Source organism: Paramisgurnus dabryanus, chromosome 11, assembly GCF_030506205.2.
Source record: "Paramisgurnus dabryanus chromosome 11, PD_genome_1.1, whole genome shotgun sequence".
Taxonomy (NCBI): domain Eukaryota; kingdom Metazoa; phylum Chordata; class Actinopteri; order Cypriniformes; family Cobitidae; genus Paramisgurnus; species Paramisgurnus dabryanus.
Genome location: NC_133347.1, coordinates 2,298,925 through 2,319,112, shown reverse-complemented (window position 1 = coordinate 2,319,112; position 20,188 = coordinate 2,298,925). Strand labels below are relative to the sequence as shown.

The following is a 20,188-nucleotide window of genomic DNA, read 5'->3' as shown; positions in this document are numbered from 1 at the left end:
GTATAAAATATAGCTTAATTTATATTTATTTTTTGTTTTGGTCTATATGTATATTTTGTGTGTCCATTGTATTTTGTCTTGGTGAGGAAAAGCATTCAAAAAAGTTTTCATTGTACATTGTAGCTTACACACATTGACAATAAATGGCTTTGGGTCACATGTGTTTTTTTTTCAGATTTCATCATTTTTTTGACAAAGTTATTGTTGAATTTGTTTTCACCCGGATTTGTTGCGAGTGTCAATCAAACCGGCGCTTGTTTGAAATCGAAAGTGGGCGTGAACGACTGGAATATGACATCATCAAACATATAACAGCCCTAAAGCTACAGTGAAAGTGTCAATGGCTCGTGATTTTGCGTGTCGATGCTGCGGTCGTTTGGCGCTAAATGAATCGCGGTAAACAGTTCGTGTGTGTTTTTAATTTCGCCTGAGCCCAGTTCGTTCCTACGCAGTGACCTTTCGCAGATCGCATGCAGAATATCGCGTAGGAGTCGCTGCGTGCGCGGTGAAGATTTGCTTTCTGTCTGTTTTCCTTCATCGCTAAATGGAGTCACCGGTCGGGTTCGGTCGGGAGGAGATCAACAACACGATATGGGAAGTTCCGGACAAGTATGTGTGTTTAAAGCAGATCGGAACCGGGGCGTACGGCAGTGTGTGGTGAGTTAACTGACAGGTAGACGCTGGTAAACTACCTCTCAACAGGTTACCACATGAAGCAGGACTCGGTGAACTAATGTGCCCTTGAAATGGTGCTGTAATGTTGGGCAAGGCAGTGCAGATCGCTTTGTTTCTGTTATATCTTGGATATAATCTGGTTTGAATCTTAATTTTGCACGCATCTTTATTTTAAGGGGTCTTCAACTAACGTTACTCTTCTGGGAGGGCCAGATTTTAAAAGATGCGGGCAAACTTTTACCCCTATTCTTATCTTTTATTATATATAGTATTAGTATATATGTTATAATGTTGTTTCTGTTGCACACATCTTGTATCCAATATATTTTGCCTTTTAATACTAAAAACTCATATTGTCTTTCATATTTTTAAAACAATTGCAGTTTAACATTAAAAGAGCCAAATGTTAATAGTTAAAAAAAAAGTGCAAGTGTAAATAATCAACACGTGAATTTTGTATAGCACTAACTGTAATGCAGAGCTCTTAAAGGGGTCATATCATGAAAATTTGACTTTTCCATGTTTAAGTGCTATGATTGGGTCCCCAGTGCTTCTATTAACCTAGAAAATGTGGAAAATATCAACCCAGTAACTTAGTTTTGGTAAACCACTCTTTGCAAGCATGTGAAAAAATAGCTAATTAAAATTTGGCTACAAATGTTGTCAGAAGTGGATAATACCGCCCCTTAATCTGCACTATCCAACCAAAGGACATACCAAAAAATGGCACACACTCACACCTACAAAGTGTCAATTTTAATATGCTATAATAAATTATGTATATGATATTTTTAGATAAAACTTCACTACTCTATGGACACCAAAGATTTGATCCTAAAGGTCTTTAAAAAGTCTTGTGAAATGTTCCCTTTATCCTTTTTTTGTTTATAACCGTTTAACTTTTATAAATTGCTACATTTCAAGTATTCACAACATATAGTCAGTCTTCACCTAATGACTAAAAATTGCACTTTGTTTTCTTTTTTAAAATTTTAAAGATATATATGCTAAAACGCCTTTCCATTGTACACCACATTCGGACACGACTGTCAGAATTCGCCCCCTAGTGTCAGTCGTAGTCGTCCTTAGTTAAATTAGGAAATCTAACTAGTTTGAACAAACATGCCTTTCTAAAAACATTACTAATGTGCATTCTGAGGCAAAAACAAAGGGCACTGATGTATTTTAAGCTATGTTAGTGCAAGCTCTTACATTTATTCTAGTCTAGGACTAATCTAATCCCCGTCCAGGAAACCGCCACTAAAAGATTAATAATTTTCACTGGCGTGCACACAGTGTTTTGATTAAAACACATTGAAATACATCACTTCCGATCAGCATGTCACATGCGGTGTAATTGCACAAGTTTATTTTTTCATGCATCCAAAGCTCATACTGTAAAGTAACATTCAATTAATCTCACTTGTGTTTGTGGTCATATAAGTACACGTGTGGCTCATTCTTAGGGTTTTGAAAACGTTTCAGTGTTGCATAGTAATGCACTAAAAGCAAAATGTGATAAAATCAAAGATTGAACTGTATTATCATCTAACAACACAATTGTTTTGTTTACTTTATTTTAATCATCTTGTTTCAGTATCAGTTCCTGAATTTCTAAAAACCGGACATTGAACTTTTAACTGCATGTTTTGATTGCATTTGTCATTGTTGTGATGGCGATGTTATGTTTGTGATCATTCTTCCTGTTTCAGTTCAGCCATCAAAAACAAAACCAAAGAGATGGTGGCCATCAAAAAGTTGCACCGGCCCTTTCAGTCAGAGATCTTTGCGAAGAGAGCCTATCGTGAACTGAGGCTCCTTAAGCACATGAAACACGAAAATGTGAGCATCTCTTGTGCCTGCTTTACCTTGATGTTATGTTTACAAATAATGTTGCATTGTTTCCATAGTTAACTATTAGTTTCCAGTACAACCCTGAGAGAAGTTTGGGACTTTAGGGCATAAATGACATCATGTGAATTTAAAACATCTCATTAGTTTATGTACAGAACAGAATGCTTGTTTCCTATTGATGACACATTGATGTGTGATTGCAGTGTTAAAATTACCAATGCTCAATATTAATATGATGCAATTATTTTGTTCTGAAAAGAAATGTGACTAATTTCCTTTATTTGAACTATGTCAATGTTGCACACCAGGTGATAGGCCTGCTAGACGTCTTCACTCCTGCCACCAGACTGGAAGACTTCCAAGACTTGTAAGTCTTGGCTGAAATTTTAACAGTTACCCATATGTCTAGTTTAAAGGAGTAGTTCATCTTTTTCACTATCATGTCGTTTTTTTTATATACATCTTTATCATGAAAGAGTGGTTAATAGTGATGAGATCTGTCAAGCTCCAAAAAGGTAAAAACAGTCCATTGAGGTTGTCCATTTGACGTACCTTCCTTACTTATGGATCTTGCGTGTATTTGTAACCCAACATGTAGAGATTTTCGAGCAATGGTGCAGGCTTGTATGACTACAAAGATTGGGAAATCTTTCCCAGTCTTATGCCACTTTCTTTGTATTTTTTTGGGGGGGTATGACAGATGTAAAGCATAAATTGCTGTATCAAAAGAGTTTCAAAAATTCTTCCTTTGTGTTCCCTGGAAAATGGGTTTAGAGCAACATGAGGGTGTGTAGATATTTGACAGAAAATATAAACAAAATGTAATCTCTTTTCTGTTTTAGCTACTTGGTGATGCCGTACATGTTCACAGATCTCTCTAAAGTGAAAGGCCTTCTCTCAGAAGATCGTGTGCAGTTCCTGGTCTATCAGATGCTGTGCGGACTAAAGGTCAAACTTAAACAATCTCACAGAGAGGCAGAATTATAATATTTATAAGAATTATATTTGAGCTGATGTCCTAACTAGGGTTGCAAAATTCCTGGAATTTTCAAGGCTGGAAACTTTCTATGGGAATTAACAGGAATTTATGGGAATAACCTGGGAATTTGGTTACACATTACTATTTTAATGTTTTTCAAAGAAGTCTCTTATGCTAATCAAACCGTAGATTTATTTGATCAAAAATCATTAATATTAGAAGGATTTCTGAAGGATTTTTGATCTACGGTTTGATTAGCGTAAGTACCAGGATTTTTCCAAATGTGTATTACCTTGCATGCATGTCTGCTTATGACCAAACAAAATGTTTATTTATGTTTGTATATGATATGGTTTATATAAATTTCCAAATAATTCCCGTAAATTCCCATCAATTCCTGTTATGTTTCCAATTTAGAATATTTTCAAAATTCCCCAGATTAAGTTCCCATGGAAAGTTTCCAGAAATTTTCATGAAACTTTCCACCCATTTGCAACCCTAGTCCTAACCCAGTTGCTTGTTTTAAAATGTAAAATACATTGTTTTATTTACAATGTATTTGGTGTTAAATTTTGGAAAGGTGAGATTTCACTGTGTATAGGGCTACCCAGCACAACCTGACAGAAATGGAAACCAAGTAACTATTGAAATATCACTAATTTAGGACAAAGCGGCATCAAAATCATGACCTACACTTTACAATCTTCACTTTAAAGTTAACATGAAACCAAATTTTTTTCTATATTCATTTATACTTCATTTATATGCCTGGTCTTATTGTGCATGATACACCAGTCTATAACATTAAAATACTAAAACCCTTTCACACAACATGTTGATCCCAGAAAATTTCCATAAAATTGCAGTGTGAATGCAAACATTAATTGATTATGGAATTGCTCCCATTACGGGGACCAAGTAACGTTGACAACATGTCCTGTGTAAATAAAAGGCAACCAAGTGGTAGTGAGGACGCGTGTCGTTGCAACAACACAGTAATATTCAGCTCTTTGACACGGGTTGTTATTACAAATTAACATTCACAGTGAAAAATGTCTACAAACTCGAATGAAGCTGAGATCAGGGAGCTTCTCACACTGAAACTGAGATCGTTCGGCAGCTTAATAGAACAGCGCGTCATGAGCTAGTTTATCATTGAAGAAGAATCAAAAAGTCATGTGCATGGTTTTGCAAAAAATAACAAGCAACCTTAGTATGCTAAGGAAAAAATCCACCATGTGAACATTACAAATACATTACAAGTCACATCTTGTGTCTTTACGGCATGTGTGTGAGTAAACCCATGCACAGATCCCGGAAAATCACTGGCAGTCTGAATCAACCAAAATCAAGACAAATCTTGAAGATTTTTTAATCTGTGTGTGATATAAGCTAAAACTTGTCTTTTCCACTGCAAAACACATTGACGTCTGCTTCCAAACTGGTATGAAACCACAATTCACAATCCAGTTGGTCCTTTCCTGTTTCATTCGGAAAATAAGCTGCAAATGCTTTTCATGTTGACTTGGAAAAAAATAAATTTGGCTTCTGCCAATGACATCTGCCGTTTACTAGGTCAGAACAGAAATGTGTCCTCCTTACAATCATGCAGAGCTGTTTTCGAGGCACTTACAATAATGATTTGTGTACAACTACAGACAGCTAATGTGTGGATTAAAATAATTCATAAGTTTATTTCTATTAGTATAATTAAGTAGAAAAACATGGGATTGAAAAGAATGAATAAATACTGACTTGATCTCTGTGTTTCTGTTCATTCCACAGTACATTCATGGTGCTGGCATCATTCACAGAGTAAGTGAGACTGGCGATGAATAAACAGCATCTGCTCATAATTATCATTTCCACACAGAGCTGAATCAAAGACACATGGCATCTCTTGGGATCGCTGTAGTTCTTAGCTGGGAAGCGTAAATGCGCTCCTTCGGGAGGCTTTCATCTCCACGAATTACATCTAGTTACCGCTAATTCGCTAATGTGTGTTGATCGGTGAACTATCAACAGGGATCACATACTCATAAGATGAGCATGCATATATAGTAAATATGTAATTGTCAACAATAATTTATTCACCCCCATGTCATCTAAGATGTTTATGTCTTTCTTTGTTCAGTTAAGAAGAAATTAAGTTTTTTTGAGGAAAACATTTCAGGATTTTCTCCATATAAGGTACGTTTACATGCAACCAAATAATCCGTTTGTAATCGTATTGATGGCTCAATCGTATTGAAAAGTCTTCATGTAAACGTCTTAATCAATACGATTGAGGACGATCAGATGCAAATTTGGATCGTATTGAAGGGGTGGTGTACTTTGATATGTGATCCGATCAGCAGGAGAAAAGTACGCATGTAAACGCATGAAACTTAGTATTTTCCAAATCGGATGCAAAAATACGTTGTGCACATGCGCAGGCATTTGCACTCCAAGTTCAGGTATTATATTTATGAATCTCGTTACAGAAACATGCAACAAATACGCATAACACATTATTAAGGTAACGTTAATGGGGTCACCCGCTGTACACGCGATGTACTAAATTCTGCAGCGTTTATGTATACTTTTAAAACATTAGGCTACTTAAAATAGCGTTGTGCTTTTGAAAAGTGTCATTCCCTATATCTGAAAACTTCTTAAGAACAACTTACTTCAACTCTGTTTTGACTTTTATCCAGAGATAAAGCGTGAACTCCACGAGAGATGCTGTCCGCAGCGTAGCGTTGCCAAGTCCTCTGCTTTTTTTGGAGTTTAGATTTGTGCCACTGTTTAAACTGTTTCCACCAGTTTTTTTTTTTTTTTTGCGGGTTAAAGATTAAATTATTTCGTTGATAAGTTATTGGTAGTCGTTGGGGTGCTCTTGGGCTAGTTTTGAACGTCCAGTCAGATGGTTTTGATACGTGAGTCTGGCAACCCTGGCTGTGCGCTTGCGCAGACTCTTGTTTTCGGATTCTATATAATACAAATGTAAACGAACATTTAAATCAGATGGCAATGATTAGGGTGCATGTAAAGTGTATCGTCGTACCTTCAATCGTATTAAATTTAGTTGGATTGACAAAATTTTGTGCATGTAAACATAGCCATAGTGGACTTTAGTGGACTTCACCGTTTCAATGCAGCTTCAAAGGTCTCTAAACGATCACAACCAAGACATAAGGGTCTTATCTAGCAAAACCATCGGCATTTTCACCAAAAAAAATTAAATATGCACTTTTAAATCACAACTTTTCATCTTGCACTAGCCGTGTGATGCGCTAGCATGACCTTACGTATTATGTAATCACGCATTAAAGGAACAGTATGTAGGATTGTGGCCAAAACTGGTATTGCAATCACAAAACGTGTGGCTAAAACTGGTACTGCAATCACACAACTGGTGGCCAATATACCAAACGACAACATAAACATCAGTTGAGGGCTGCAACTCCACTTTTTAAATGACAATATCCTGGCCAGACCACTGTTGTCAGTGATATAAGTATTTGAAATGAAAATGATTTCTTAATATCTAGTGACATTTCAGGGCAATTTAATGATTAATTGATATAAATTTCTTACATACTGTTCCTTTAAGCCCATGTTATAGTCGTGCGTAAGGTCTATGCCGTAGCTATGCCATAGGTTATTCGTAGACCGTAACATCACATGGTTGGTGCAAGACAAGAAGTTGTGATTAAAAAGTACTTTATTTTGGTGAAAGTGACAATGGTTTTTCTAGATAAGAGCCTTATGTCTCGTTGGGATTGTTTAGAGTCCTTTAAAGCTGCATTGAAACTGTAAACTGTTGAGGTCCACTAAAGTTCACTTTATGGAGAAAAATCCTGAAATGTTTTCCTAAAAAAAACTTAATTTCTTCTTGACTGAACAAAGAAAGACATCAACATCTTGAAAGACATGGGGGTGGGTAAATTATCAGATTTTTTATGAAAGTGTTATTTATTCTTATCGGAGTAAACCATGAGTTACATGTTGACCACGAAAGCCGTTTGTTTATGTTGTTACTGCTGAAACCGTCTATACGAGAGTCTGAGCCGTGTCAGTAAGTGTCTGAAAGTTAGTCATGGAGCAGTACTATGATCTATCATTGTTTCACATGTATAATGCAGACTATTGTATTATATGTATAAGTGTATTGTCATGAGTAGGTTTTAGACTTTGCTTCTGCTCTTTTATGTATTGTCATGTGGTTTCCTGTTTGGTGAGGCATTTCTTGTACATGCTTAAACCTGTTCACAGCTGCACTGCACACTTAACATGTGAAAACTATTGCTTCATTCCAATTCAAGTTTTGTTAGGAACAACTAATAATATCTCATGACAACATCTTCTTTGTGCAAGAGTAACACCTTAATGCATTGCAGGACCTCAAACCGGGAAATCTGGCAGTTAACCAGGATTGTGAGCTGAAGGTTGGTGCCATCATTCTTTCACCATAAAAGAGAGAAGAGCGACCCGCTAACAGTTCACAATAACACCCTGTCTTTGGTCTGGCTGCAGATCCTGGATTTTGGCCTGGCACGTCACACGGAAGCAGAGATGACGGGTTATGTCGTGACGCGGTGGTATCGAGCCCCTGAGGTCATTCTAAACTGGATGCATTACACGCAGACAGGCAAGACGTTTTTACTGACACGCCTTTTAAAAAACTCCCAAGTGCCAAAGTCTTTCAGTGGAACCAACATGTTTGGTTATGAAAATACAGCGTTAAATAATTCTTGATTGAGTCATCCGAGTCATCTCATTTGTAGGATTACATAAATGTGATTAATGCCACTGAATGCATTTCATACTTTGCCAACAGTGTTTTCATTTTAATTGGATTTTAATGAGCTTACTTATGAGATAATAACTACATTCATTATGAATTAAACAATACCACAGGTAGTTTTATTTGTAGTACCATCAGAATTTAATTAATGGATAAATTACATATTTAAATGAAAAATTTTATTTACTAAGCCTAAGTACTGACATAGTCCCTTTAGGGAAGTGGTGTCACTAGGGCAATGCCTCTGGGCAGATATTTCAGTCATGCAAAACTAAAATCCTATCTAATTGAATGGGGAAAGACAGCTATCTTTAAAATCGCTGGCTGTAAAAATCACTATTAAATAACATTTTTCTGACAAACATGAACCATACCATAACTTTATTTTTTCTTAAAAGGATACTCCAGCCAAATATCAAAATTACCCCATGATTTACACACCCTCAAGTAATCCAAGATGCACATGTCCATCATCTTTCAGACAAACACATTTGGAGTTATTTTAGAAAATGTCTTTGCTCCTCCAAGCTTTACATTAAGAGATCAGCATACCTGTCAACTCTTCCATTTTCCTGGGATTCTCCCGTATTTTACCACTTTATCCCATCCCATTTAAATAATTTCACGTATTTTTTATCTTTCTATAAAAATCCCACTGGTTGTATTTAATGTTTGCTACATTCACCTCCAGTAAAGCAGGCGGCAGTAAAGCTGTAAAATATCTTTCCGACGACACCCGCCAATAAAACAAGAAGAAGAAGAAAAGCTTCCCGAGGGAGGGTGGAGGATGACGAGCCGCACGCAAAGCTACAACCCTCATGTGCATGTCTGCCCACACTTTGCGTTCACAAACTTGTACATTTGGGTATGCGCTGAGTGCGTGTGGCAGGGTGTGCATTTTTTATAACTTTGCGTGTAGGGAAAAACTACTGTTTGTACTTCTTAACTCAGAAGGTGTTAAAGAATGCAACATCTGTGACCTATGTGTATAACAAAAGTCCCTTGCAGATGCAAGAGAGTCATACAAAAATGATACCAGGTATACCCATCTATTCCCTTGCGTAGTAGTGAAGAGGGAGGGGGTTGCATTCAGGAAAAAAATCCATATTTCAAGCTTTATAAACTGTAATAACTAGTTTATAATAACTAGTTTGTAATAACACCATCTTGGACTCACGCAGTGACTATTGATGCGCAGCTACTCCAATATGGCGTCGTAAGCAGAAGCTAGTTATTAAGGTTCAAACATAATATTTTTCTTACAAAATTGCATTTATTATCTGCAACAGGCTTCCCACGGGTCCTTTAAATCCTTGAAAGTTTGTGAATACATACATAGATACAGGTCATTGAAAGTGCTTGAATCTATTTTTTGCAAGAAGTTTTCCTGAAAAATCCATATTATTCCCTGTGTAGTGTAGGATAATATCATAAAAATTTTAGACTTTTTAAGCACACGTGCTAAACTATTCACTTTAAATGCTTATATCTTCTGTATGCGAATGTTGATTCATACCAAAATGCTTTTTTGCATAGTTGTGTTTGCGTGAGTTCCCTCGAAAGGGAACTGTAACAATGTATCTTAAAAGGTAACACGATGTAACCTTGCTCTCACTTGAAATGTGTCCCCACATTTAGTCCTTGAATTTGAGGGTATTAAAAGTCCTTGAAAGGTCCTTGAATTTGAAGTTAACTAAGGTGTGGGAACCCTGCTGGAAAAAACTTTATTAACCCCTTGGAGCCTTGTGGATTTCTTCGGCTTTAAAGTCATAAGTTGTTCCATGATCCCTGTTTTCTCCCATTATAAGCTTGGAAAAGCAAGGACATTTACTAAAATAACTCCAAATGTGTTTGTCTGAAAGATGATGGACATGTGCATCTTAGATCATAGCATGGGGTAATTTTGATATTTTGCTGGAGTATCCCTTTAAGCTCAAATTGCGGTAAAATCACTGTTTTTTCTTGGTGCTACTGTGCATGCGCACAGGATAGCAAGCACTTCATGAGACTATGAATTATAAAGCTCTTCCCCTAGAGCATCGTCAGTCTTTATCGATTGATGATTGGTTCTTTTAACTGGAAGGAGGGACTTCTGAGTTTTTTATAATATAGAATAATTAAACTTTAGTATTTATATCAGATTATCTAAAAATATTTTAGTAGTCACAATCAGACTTTGTGTTCCTTCAGCTGAATGTTTTCACAAATGCACACCTTCCTTTCATTATGCAGATATGAATCTTTAATTCAACAGACTAAATGTTCTCTCATTTTTATTACCAAGATCAATACTAAATTACAGAGTCCAATACCGCTGCATGAATCTGCTGTTTGTCAAATAGTTTGCATTGTTTTAATGGGCGGTGCTTGTAGAAGTAATGATTAAAGTTCAATATTTATTGCAATCGTTGCTTTTTTTCTCTTTTTAGTGGATATCTGGTCGGTTGGGTGCATCATGGGTGAAATGTTCAATGGAAAAACACTCTTTAAAGGAAAAGACTGTATCCTTCAGCGTTCACTTTGTCCTAATTCATACTGAAGTATTATTTTTTTTAGGTCTACATTCCAAGAAAGTTTTCTCAAAATACAAATGAAGAGCTCAGATGCAAACGCTGCTAAACTTCTCCTCGGTCAAAATGAGATAATGATGATTGAGAGGTTTTTGGACCTGGTTAAATTAGGTTTAACATATTTATTAGTATATTGACCACATTTTTGAGCCCATTTAAAGTGGAGGTTTTGGCCAAAAAAGCTTGCATGCACTTAGATGGTTTTGCGGTGAAAGACAGTCAAATTTGATAAAACCAAAAAAATATTAAAGTGCCATTAAAGTGACAGAAAAATAAGGGATTTCCGTTACTGACTATTTATCTTTTAATTTACATTAATGTGAACTTAAACATACAGTAAGAGTTTGATGAAAATTTTAATTTACAAGAAAATATGTCAGCCACCCTTAAAGGGTTTTGTATCTGAGCTCTTTATATTTTTTAATATGAATTATTTATTTTATATGAATTGTATTTGGGTCTTTAACGTTTAACATTCAGACATGGATCAGTTGACTCAGATAATGAAAGTTACTGGGACACCTGGTCAAGAATTTATTGGCAAACTAGAAAGTCAAGAGGTAACGGCACAAACAAATACACTTCAATACTTCAGCTCCTTAATTTATCTTTATTATGCATTTTGTGTGTGTGTGGTAGCTCTGAGTCTTCATTTAGTCTGAAGTGTAACCAAGAAATTAATTGGTAATTTTATAGCAGATGATAATCTGGGCTTGAATGTCTGGAGAAATCATTTGCATGAATTATTGACATCTTGCATGATGGTTGCTGTGGTTAGCTGTCAGTCTCTATCTTGTTTAAAGTCAGTACATTGTTTAACAGGCAAAGAGCTACGTCAGCTCACTGCCCGTCTACCCACGCAAGGACTTCTCTGCGTTGTTTCCAAGAGCCAGTAAAAAAGGTAAAACCCTAATATAACAAAATTACTTTTCTGCCACATTGTCACCTTAGTTGGTATGCAAGAAGCTTTTTTCATTGTAAAACTTATGATTTACTTTGCCTGCAAAGTTTCTGCTTGTCAAAGTGAAGTGTCATTATTTCTGACAAAATGACAAGATGCAGTGTATTCGCAGTGTAAGATGGTTTTTATATTTTCCTCAAAACCTCAGGTAGAATGTGAATGTCACCACCAGAATGGATTGCCACACATATACGCTTGCTATTGCATGACAGTAGAGATTAGTTATATATTTCAGCTGGGAATTTAATAGACATGCCAAAATTCAGGGGCATAGGGATCCTTACTGCCCCCCCCCCAATTTATAAGGTAGCACTCATCGTCTGTTCGGGAGATAATCATCAATTAAGTTTTAAGAGCTTAATGTTTTGCCCAACCAAGCATTTCCAGTGACCTGACCCACAGCATTAGTACTGACATAAGACAAATTTACATTGTGTAATTAATATTGATGAGCAAGGCTGGTTTTATATCATCCCTATGCACATTAATTTACATCATGATTCCTACGCTCCTGCAAAAATGTGTTTGACATGTCACCTGATCATAATAGATCTTTATATCATGAATGTTCAGTAATTGATGATAGTAATATCTAACAATCAGTACAAAATGCTTTGTTAGGACTGAGGTTATTATTTAAATATAGAAATATCTACAATTCCTACAAAAAAAGTTGTTTAAAGGTATAGCAGAATATTTTCCAGATTTTTTTAAAAGAAGCACCCCTCCACTTTAAAAAAAAAATGCACATGCGCAACACTCTACCTCCTCCCGAGAGGGAACAGCGATTAACGCGTGCACGAGAAAGAGAGAGCATGCAAGAGCCTAGTTCTTCTCTTCGCTCTGTTTACTGCCGGCATGGCTCATACATTGAGATGTTTACCTTGTCTGTGCGGTTCGTGACTTGTGCCAGGGCTAGCATCGCTAATCATAGCTTACATCAACTTTTACTAGCAGTGATTTTAAATGGATTTCTCCAAACTTTACCTGTCGGGTGAAAACTTCACGACTGAGGCATCAACCTGTGTGAAATATTCTCCCAAAAACACTCTGGTCTTGTTTCTTTCTTCAGAGGCCTTTCTCTTCTTGTCATACAATTCGTAGACACTTTCTCTTGCGACCCTCAGACATTTTGAAAAAATACGGTGAGAACGCGAGCTTCAATGAATGGCTGAAACCGTAAACCATCACACATGGGCCCTATCTTGCACCCAGCGCAATTGACTTTGTCAGTGACGCATGTATAATTCGTATTTTGCACCGGTGCACAGCGGGTTTTTCCCTCCACAGACGCACGTCGGCAAACTAGGGAATGAACTTGCGCTCCCTGGGCGGTTCAGCGCAAAAAAGAGGCGGGTTGCGGCTCAAACCATCCCTGATGCTATTTTGCAGTTTCATAAAACAATTGCGCCACTGACCAGAAAAAAAACTAGTCTAAAGTCAGTGGCGCGTTGCGCGTGGTTCATTATGCTATTTTAAGGGCGCATGCTTGACCATAATGTATAGCGTGCACAACACGCACACACTTTGCTTATCTAACTACACAGATGCAACAGTTATTTTTGCAAATCATAAATTGTTACAATAAAAAATATTAACACATGAGATAAGGGGAATCATAGTGGTGAGCATTGTGGTGATAGTTTTTATTTATTGTGTGGCTGCGTTAAAAAATTATCATGCAAATAACGATTAAAATATTTTCATAAGTTTGTTGTGTTGCTGTATTACGTTTATTTTATCTAAATAGTAATTAAATGTTTTCATAAGAAACCTTAATGTATATGAACTTGATTTGTAAGTGTACTTCAGGGTTGGACCTTGCTTGCGTTTCTTGGGTCCGATTTCAAAGCTCCCAAACCCTTTCAGCGGTGAGGGTGGACGCAGCGATGTCCTCTGCTGGCGTCTGTGTAGAGGCAGATCCACCTCCCGATACACGGCGTCCCCGATTTATGCTGGCAAGCTTGGGATTCCCCCGTCTCCTGACATCATTGTAGCGCTTGGCGCAACGATGGGGATGCCAGCTGATGAGACTGTGGCTATTTCCTCTCACGCCTGTTTAACCTACGCTGATTTGGGCGGGTTTCTCCCATCCCCATACAAAACAACTTCTCTGTCTTTGACTGCTCTTACAAGGACGTCGGTCTCCTCGGCTGTGAACCGCTCCTGGCGTGCACCTGGTAAATCCGTCATAATAATAGCAACCCGCCATGGAACTTGCACCCTTGCGTTTAAAGGGAATGTTGGATAGCGTTCTGATTGGTTTATTTGACGTTACGCCCAAACCACACCTATGAATAATGAACCTACTTCAGACCAACCCCTTATTGATTTGCGCCCGTAGCAAGAGTTATTTCTCCCGTCGGGAAAATAGCAACAGCGCCCAAGATCCGCCCACAAAGTCACTTGCGGATTGCGCTTCGCACTTGCGTTTCAGATCATTAAAATAGGGCCCATACACTTGAAAGTGCGCATGTGCAGAAAGTGAACCTAGGGATGAGCACGTACGACGGACTTACGTAAAGATATCATCAGAATGATTGACAACTGGGATGACCAATAGACTTGATGATCCCCCCGGAAAAAGATAATCTTCCGCTATACCTTTAAATATGTATAGTTGTTAGTACAGAAATACTTTTAAAGTCAAGTTTGTCATTTGAATGTGAAAACATTAGATATCGTGTAATTCTACATTAATGCTCACACTTTTCTGTACATTGTTATTCCTGTTCATTTGTAAGTGTGAAACATGTATTAGTACAGTGGTTCTCAACTCCAGTCCTCCTCGGGCCCCCTCCCAAAATATTTTAGATGTCTCCTTATATGAAACACCTGATTCCAGGTGGCTCCGTCCAGAATGTTTGAACATTTCCTTAATTAACACACTAACAAGCTGATGAACTAAATCAGGTGTTTTATATATGGAAACATGTAACATGTTCTGGGAGGGGGGCCCGAGGACTGGAGTTGAGAACCATTGTATAAGTACATGTATGAATTAACATTAACCAGTCTCAGCAATGCTAACAATCTTTATTATTGTTTTTATTATTGTTGAATTAGGTAACACTTTAAAATAATGTCTAATCAGCCTTAATGACGCATATTTAAATATCAGAATGACTCTAAATCATCAAACCAGCTCAGCTTGCCCCATACTTGCACAATAGGACTCACAAATAATAATTAACAATGCATTTATACTATGGATGCACTGATATATTGGCCTACAATCGATATCAGCAGATATTTTTTTTCCGGAGATCAAAAAACAGCCGATGATTAGGGCAGATTATAACCTGGCCTTGGTGCAAGATAAATAAATAAGGATTTCCCTGAGGGAGGGAAGAAACAAATTTACCTAAGTGTTTATGCTGAGCATTTTATGATAGTCTCATAGCAGTTGCTGTAAAAATCTCACATCAACATGATGGGACCCAGCTCAACAGATGGCGAATTTGTGTACATTGAAGACGTCGCCAATATCAGACTGTAAAGTACTGCATGCATAAAACCTCACAGCAAATGAAACTTTAAGCACTTTGGATTGACTGATGATCAATCTGATATTCTCCTTATTACTGTGCATCACTTCAGGGATTATTTCAATCATTAGAAATGTGCCTCTGTACTTCCACTTCTTTAATAACCATGAAATCAGCCTTGGCATTTGACGGAAAGGGATCTATTATGGTCCCTTATTTTTATTTTTTATTTTTTTTGGGGGGGGGTAGGCACTAAAGGCTTTGTAGCAATGCATATCAGAACTTAAAGGCGGGGTGCATGATCTCTGAAAGCCAATGTTGATATTTGAAATCACCTAAACAAACACACCCCTACCCCAATAGAATCTGGACCTTCTTTTGATAGACCCGCCCCACACATACGCAATCCAGGCAGTTAGTAGACACACCCCTTACTGCTGATTGGCTACAAGTGTGTTTTGGTACTCAGCCTGACTCCCTTTTCCAGTGTTTTTCGAAAATCATGCACTAAATCATGCTTTAAGGGGATACTTTAGCATTTAAGGGTCAACAGTTATTGACAGCGTTATGGTTTCTTAAATAAACCCTTCAATATATCCAATCTGTGTTTCAGTAAGAGTAACCTTAATCTTATGGAAAAGGATTTTCTTAACTTAAGGATTTTTTGCAATCGGGTCCTTGCAAATGAAAACACATCAGATCTCATACTGTGTGATTATTTTGAATTGGGTAACAATGACAACAGAATGTAGTTTGTACGCTCTGCACTTCTAGGATTTCACAACATCATATTTTAAAACAAAAAGCAAAACTATCAGTAGATCAAAAAAAAATTTAATATTGGTAACTGCACATGCATTTAGTATCATGCATCATTAATTTATACTAATGCAAGCATTAAAGCTAAACTAGTGCTGTTGCTTTGTGTGTCCTTTCTAATCACCCCTGCATGCTAACTAATCCCAGCGGTAGACCTGCTTGAGAAGATGCTGGTGTTAGATGCAGGAGCCCGTCTCACTGCTGATGGTGCATTGGCACACAGTTATTTTGATGGCCTGAGGGACCCAGACGACTGGCCAGAGCCGACGCCATATGACGACAGCTACGACAACGCCACATTGCCCTTAGAAGAATGGAAACGTGAGTCAATGTTTTTTTTTATGTTATATGTTGCATGATATCACATGCATATACTGAATGCATTAAATGTTTTGATCGCTCTATTCGCAGGTTTATCATTTAAAGAAGTCAGAAGTTTTGTTCCGTTCCCAAGAAGAGATTCAAAGAGAAGAAACACGCTTACAATGACATAGTGAGGCTTTGACTAGTGTTAATGAAATACTGTATTACAATCATACATTTTAGGCCTTCAATCTCTACTATGGATTGTGTGTTTACTCCTTACTGTATACGAATTTGAGTATTTTGTAAAACACCTGACTGCTTGAGGAGTATGTGGTACTTCTAGGCCACTGGGAGGGGGGTATGTATGGGTAATATTTTTTTATATATAGTGGTAACTGTCCTTCATTTATTCCTAATGTTGTTTAGCACCTTGCTGGGATAGTTCACCCAAAAATGAAATTCTGTCATTATTCTCTCACCCTTATTGCTTGATATGACTTGGGTGCTATAGTCCTACATAAAGTATATTAAATCTTCTGAGCCCATGTGATATAGGATGATATACTTTATAAAGTAAAAACATTGACTTTGTGGTTACTTTACAAACAGAGCAGAACATTACAAGGGATGTTTGATAAGTACCAAAGGTACCATGCACTGTTATATTGGGCCTGCTTTGTGAAAAGTGCATCTGGCCTCGTACACACTGCAGCTAAATTCGGTTGTCACTTCACTTTTTAATACGTAATCCTGTTCTCATTTACGCAATTGACAATCACACTCTTTTACCAAATTAATGCTTTACCCCAAAGACCAAAATATTGGGACCAGCACGTTCCCACTTTAATAACAACAAAAACTTGATCGTTTCATTGTTCATGGAACGGTTAAGCGCCGCACATTATGTAAGCCCAAAAAAGACGTGAACATGGCAACACTGCAAGACAGCGCACTGTGAAGTAACCTCACACTACAACACACAATGCAAAGGCAGAGGGTTTATTAAAATTGTTGAACATAAAGCTGCATTATTATTTTGGTTAAAGCAGTGAATGGGTATGTTGCTGTGGTTACCTCTGTGTCAATCATTGCATTTTCGGGACTGAGTCTTGTTCTGTACAGACATGGAAAGATGAGACTGGATTCAATCCCACATTTAAATACATTGTCGCTCCCGAAACTTTGAAGTGTGTACGGGGCAAATGATAACTCGGGTGTGCCTGTGAATAGTCATTGGCATTTAAAAATTAAATCACAAAATCAGACTGTATCTTTTATTAATAACAACACAGTAAATGTAAACAAAAGAAAATGTAAATACGTGTCCAAGTAGTGGATTAAGGTTTTGCTGCCTAATAAAACTGCTGCCTATAATGTTAAGATTTATTGAACAAAAACAAAGAAAACCACACTTGATCAAACCCTCATAGCTTTAAAAAAATGATTTTTGAAACAAACACATGTGATTTCAGCCTACAGTTACTGTTATTTATCACTTTCTGTGGGCTGGGTTTTGGTGAAAATGAGTGGGCAATGACCACACCACACGGGCCAGTAAACCAAAAGTCAAGCCCCAACATGACACACTTTTCAGTTTAACCTTTCATTTGTGACCCAGTCTGAAAACCCAGCCAAGTATTTTGTTTGTGATTTACTGTTTTCTACATCAACATCAATTCTGTGAAAAATACTCTTGATATCTTTAATATTGACTGAGTAACATCATGTGAAAGATTGAAATCAAACTTTATATTCCTAGTAATGAGATTTTAGCCAGGATTTGAAGGTTACAAATGGCACAAACCATATACAATCCTTTTTCTGTACTTTTCCGATCTTCATCATCCACGTTCATATGGGAAAGATTATGATATATTTTTTTTAAGTGGGTGAACTATCCCCCAAAATACTACAAGGAAATGAACTGCTCTACAAAAGAGAGCTTCATATAAGGGTCAGTGACAAAACAAGCTCCTAAAAAATGTTTTAAAAATGAATGTATTGAATATTTTTGAGTCAGGAACAATGTTTTTAAAATGTTTTGTTTATTAAATAACATTTCAGTACATTTTATTATTTTTCCATAATATTTGTAATATCCACATTCAAATAAATGTCAGGTGGTACAACCAATCATCTGTCTTTTTGCCAGAAAAGTTTTGAAGTGCTCCCTGTTGCATGCTGATTTGTTTGATGGTGGCATTTAAAATTATAACATTTGAAAACTATACATTTAAGAACCATCATTTTTGTGTAAAAACAATTATAGACAACCTTAGCTTGCATTTTTTTTTAAACTAAAAGTATTAGCTAAATTACAATTATTTAGCTTAATGTTTTTTTCTTTATTATTATTATATGAGCATTCATAGCAGTTGAACTCTTTGACTTTACAATGAATTCACATTTAACAGACTTATACTTGGATGCTGTATAAGGTTTCGCCTGTGATATCAAATTCATAAATATACTTTAAAATACAATTAATACGTGTTTGATAAAATATCATTTTTTCTAGGTTTACATTGGTTGTACCACTTGACACATAAAGTGTAATTAGTTATTTTTTCAGTTTTTGAGAGACTTTTCATTCATCCATAAAGAGCACCTGGGGTTCACTGTTTGATGTGATGATATGTTTACTGTTTATACTTGTTCACTTCTAAATAAAAGGCCCATGATTGCGGTTGTACTACCTTGACACAAATTGCTGGGCAAAAGCTTGTCGGTAATCCCAACAACTATTTGTGAAATTTGTTTTCTAAAGGTTGCAAACATAAAATGATTCCAAGGTATCTTATTTTGAATTCTTAATCATTTAATCATTTTTAACAGTTGCCTTAAACTTGTATTAAATTGGTATGGACAGTTGCCATACCAAATTTTTGCAAATTTGTATTTATTATCAAAAATACCCAAAACTAAATGGGGTTTATCGGTTAAAGTGACATAATGCCCCCGGACGCAAAAATATGCAGTTCACGACCATAGACAGACTGACAGAGGTATGATAAACTCTCGGCTAAACAATATTGTGACTTAGTTCTGTAGTGATTCAAAAACACTCAATGCTTAGGTAGCTACTTGAGTCTTGTTTAGCCACTTTGAAAGGTGTGACAGGATGTTGTTCTTGGACGAAAATGTAAACGAATTCATTGATTGGCCACAACAAATGGCACATTTGGGTTTTATTAGCACAATGGTGTGAGATGTAGAAGCCTATTCAGATCTGTTTTCCTAAGGAGCTTGATGTTACCTCCATTGTTACAAACTTTATGATGGATTTTAACTGATATGTTATAACTTAAGTGCTTCTCTCGTTTCCATGGTGTTTCAAGTATGAAAGTGTTCTGGATTGGGGAGACCAAAATGTAATAATTCAAGAATGCATCATTGAAAACAAATTGATTGATCACAATCTAAACCAGTGGTTCTCAAACTTTTTCAGCGTGCGACCCCCTTGCGTACGGTGCATTCCTTCGCGGCCCTCGAAAGAAAGTTTTTGACAAAAACTAGTTCTAAATTTTAATTAAACAAAACATAACATATTAAATTATACAAAGTAGTGTTGTTGGTTAGTTGGCTTATTTTTTGTTTTAATTACACAGAATTCATGATAAATTAATGTATTTTATAAAATATCATAAAACTGGGGCCCCCCTGGCACCATCTCGCGGCCTCCAGTTTGAGAACCACTGATCTAAACTTGTTTGTGGTAGTTCTTACTGTTTTTATGATCTTTTGTGT

The 20,188-nt window shown here is 36.7% G+C and overlaps 1 protein-coding gene across 2 annotated transcripts; it reads left to right on the top strand.

The window, feature by feature from the left end:
• Positions 1 to 279: 279 nt before the first annotated feature.
• Positions 280 to 19,133, top strand: mapk13 (mitogen-activated protein kinase 13). 2 transcript variants are annotated; one of them, XM_065270386.2, is made up of 12 exons: positions 282 to 657; positions 2,388 to 2,517; positions 2,838 to 2,896; positions 3,372 to 3,477; positions 5,294 to 5,323; positions 7,891 to 7,938; positions 8,027 to 8,141; positions 10,727 to 10,798; positions 11,348 to 11,427; positions 11,690 to 11,768; positions 16,283 to 16,456; positions 16,547 to 19,133. In XM_065270386.2, the coding sequence occupies exons 1-12, from the start codon at positions 545 to 547 to the stop codon at positions 16,627 to 16,629; spliced, it is 1,089 nt and encodes a 362-aa protein (XP_065126458.1). In that variant the 5' UTR covers positions 282 to 544; the 3' UTR covers positions 16,630 to 19,133. The 2 variants fall into 2 exon arrangements, with proteins under 2 accessions (XP_065126459.1, XP_065126458.1); XM_065270387.2 differs by lacking the exons at positions 16,283 to 16,456; positions 16,547 to 19,133 and adding an exon at positions 14,895 to 16,276 and having other exon boundaries at positions 280 to 657.
• Positions 19,134 to 20,188: the final 1,055 nt, after the last annotated feature.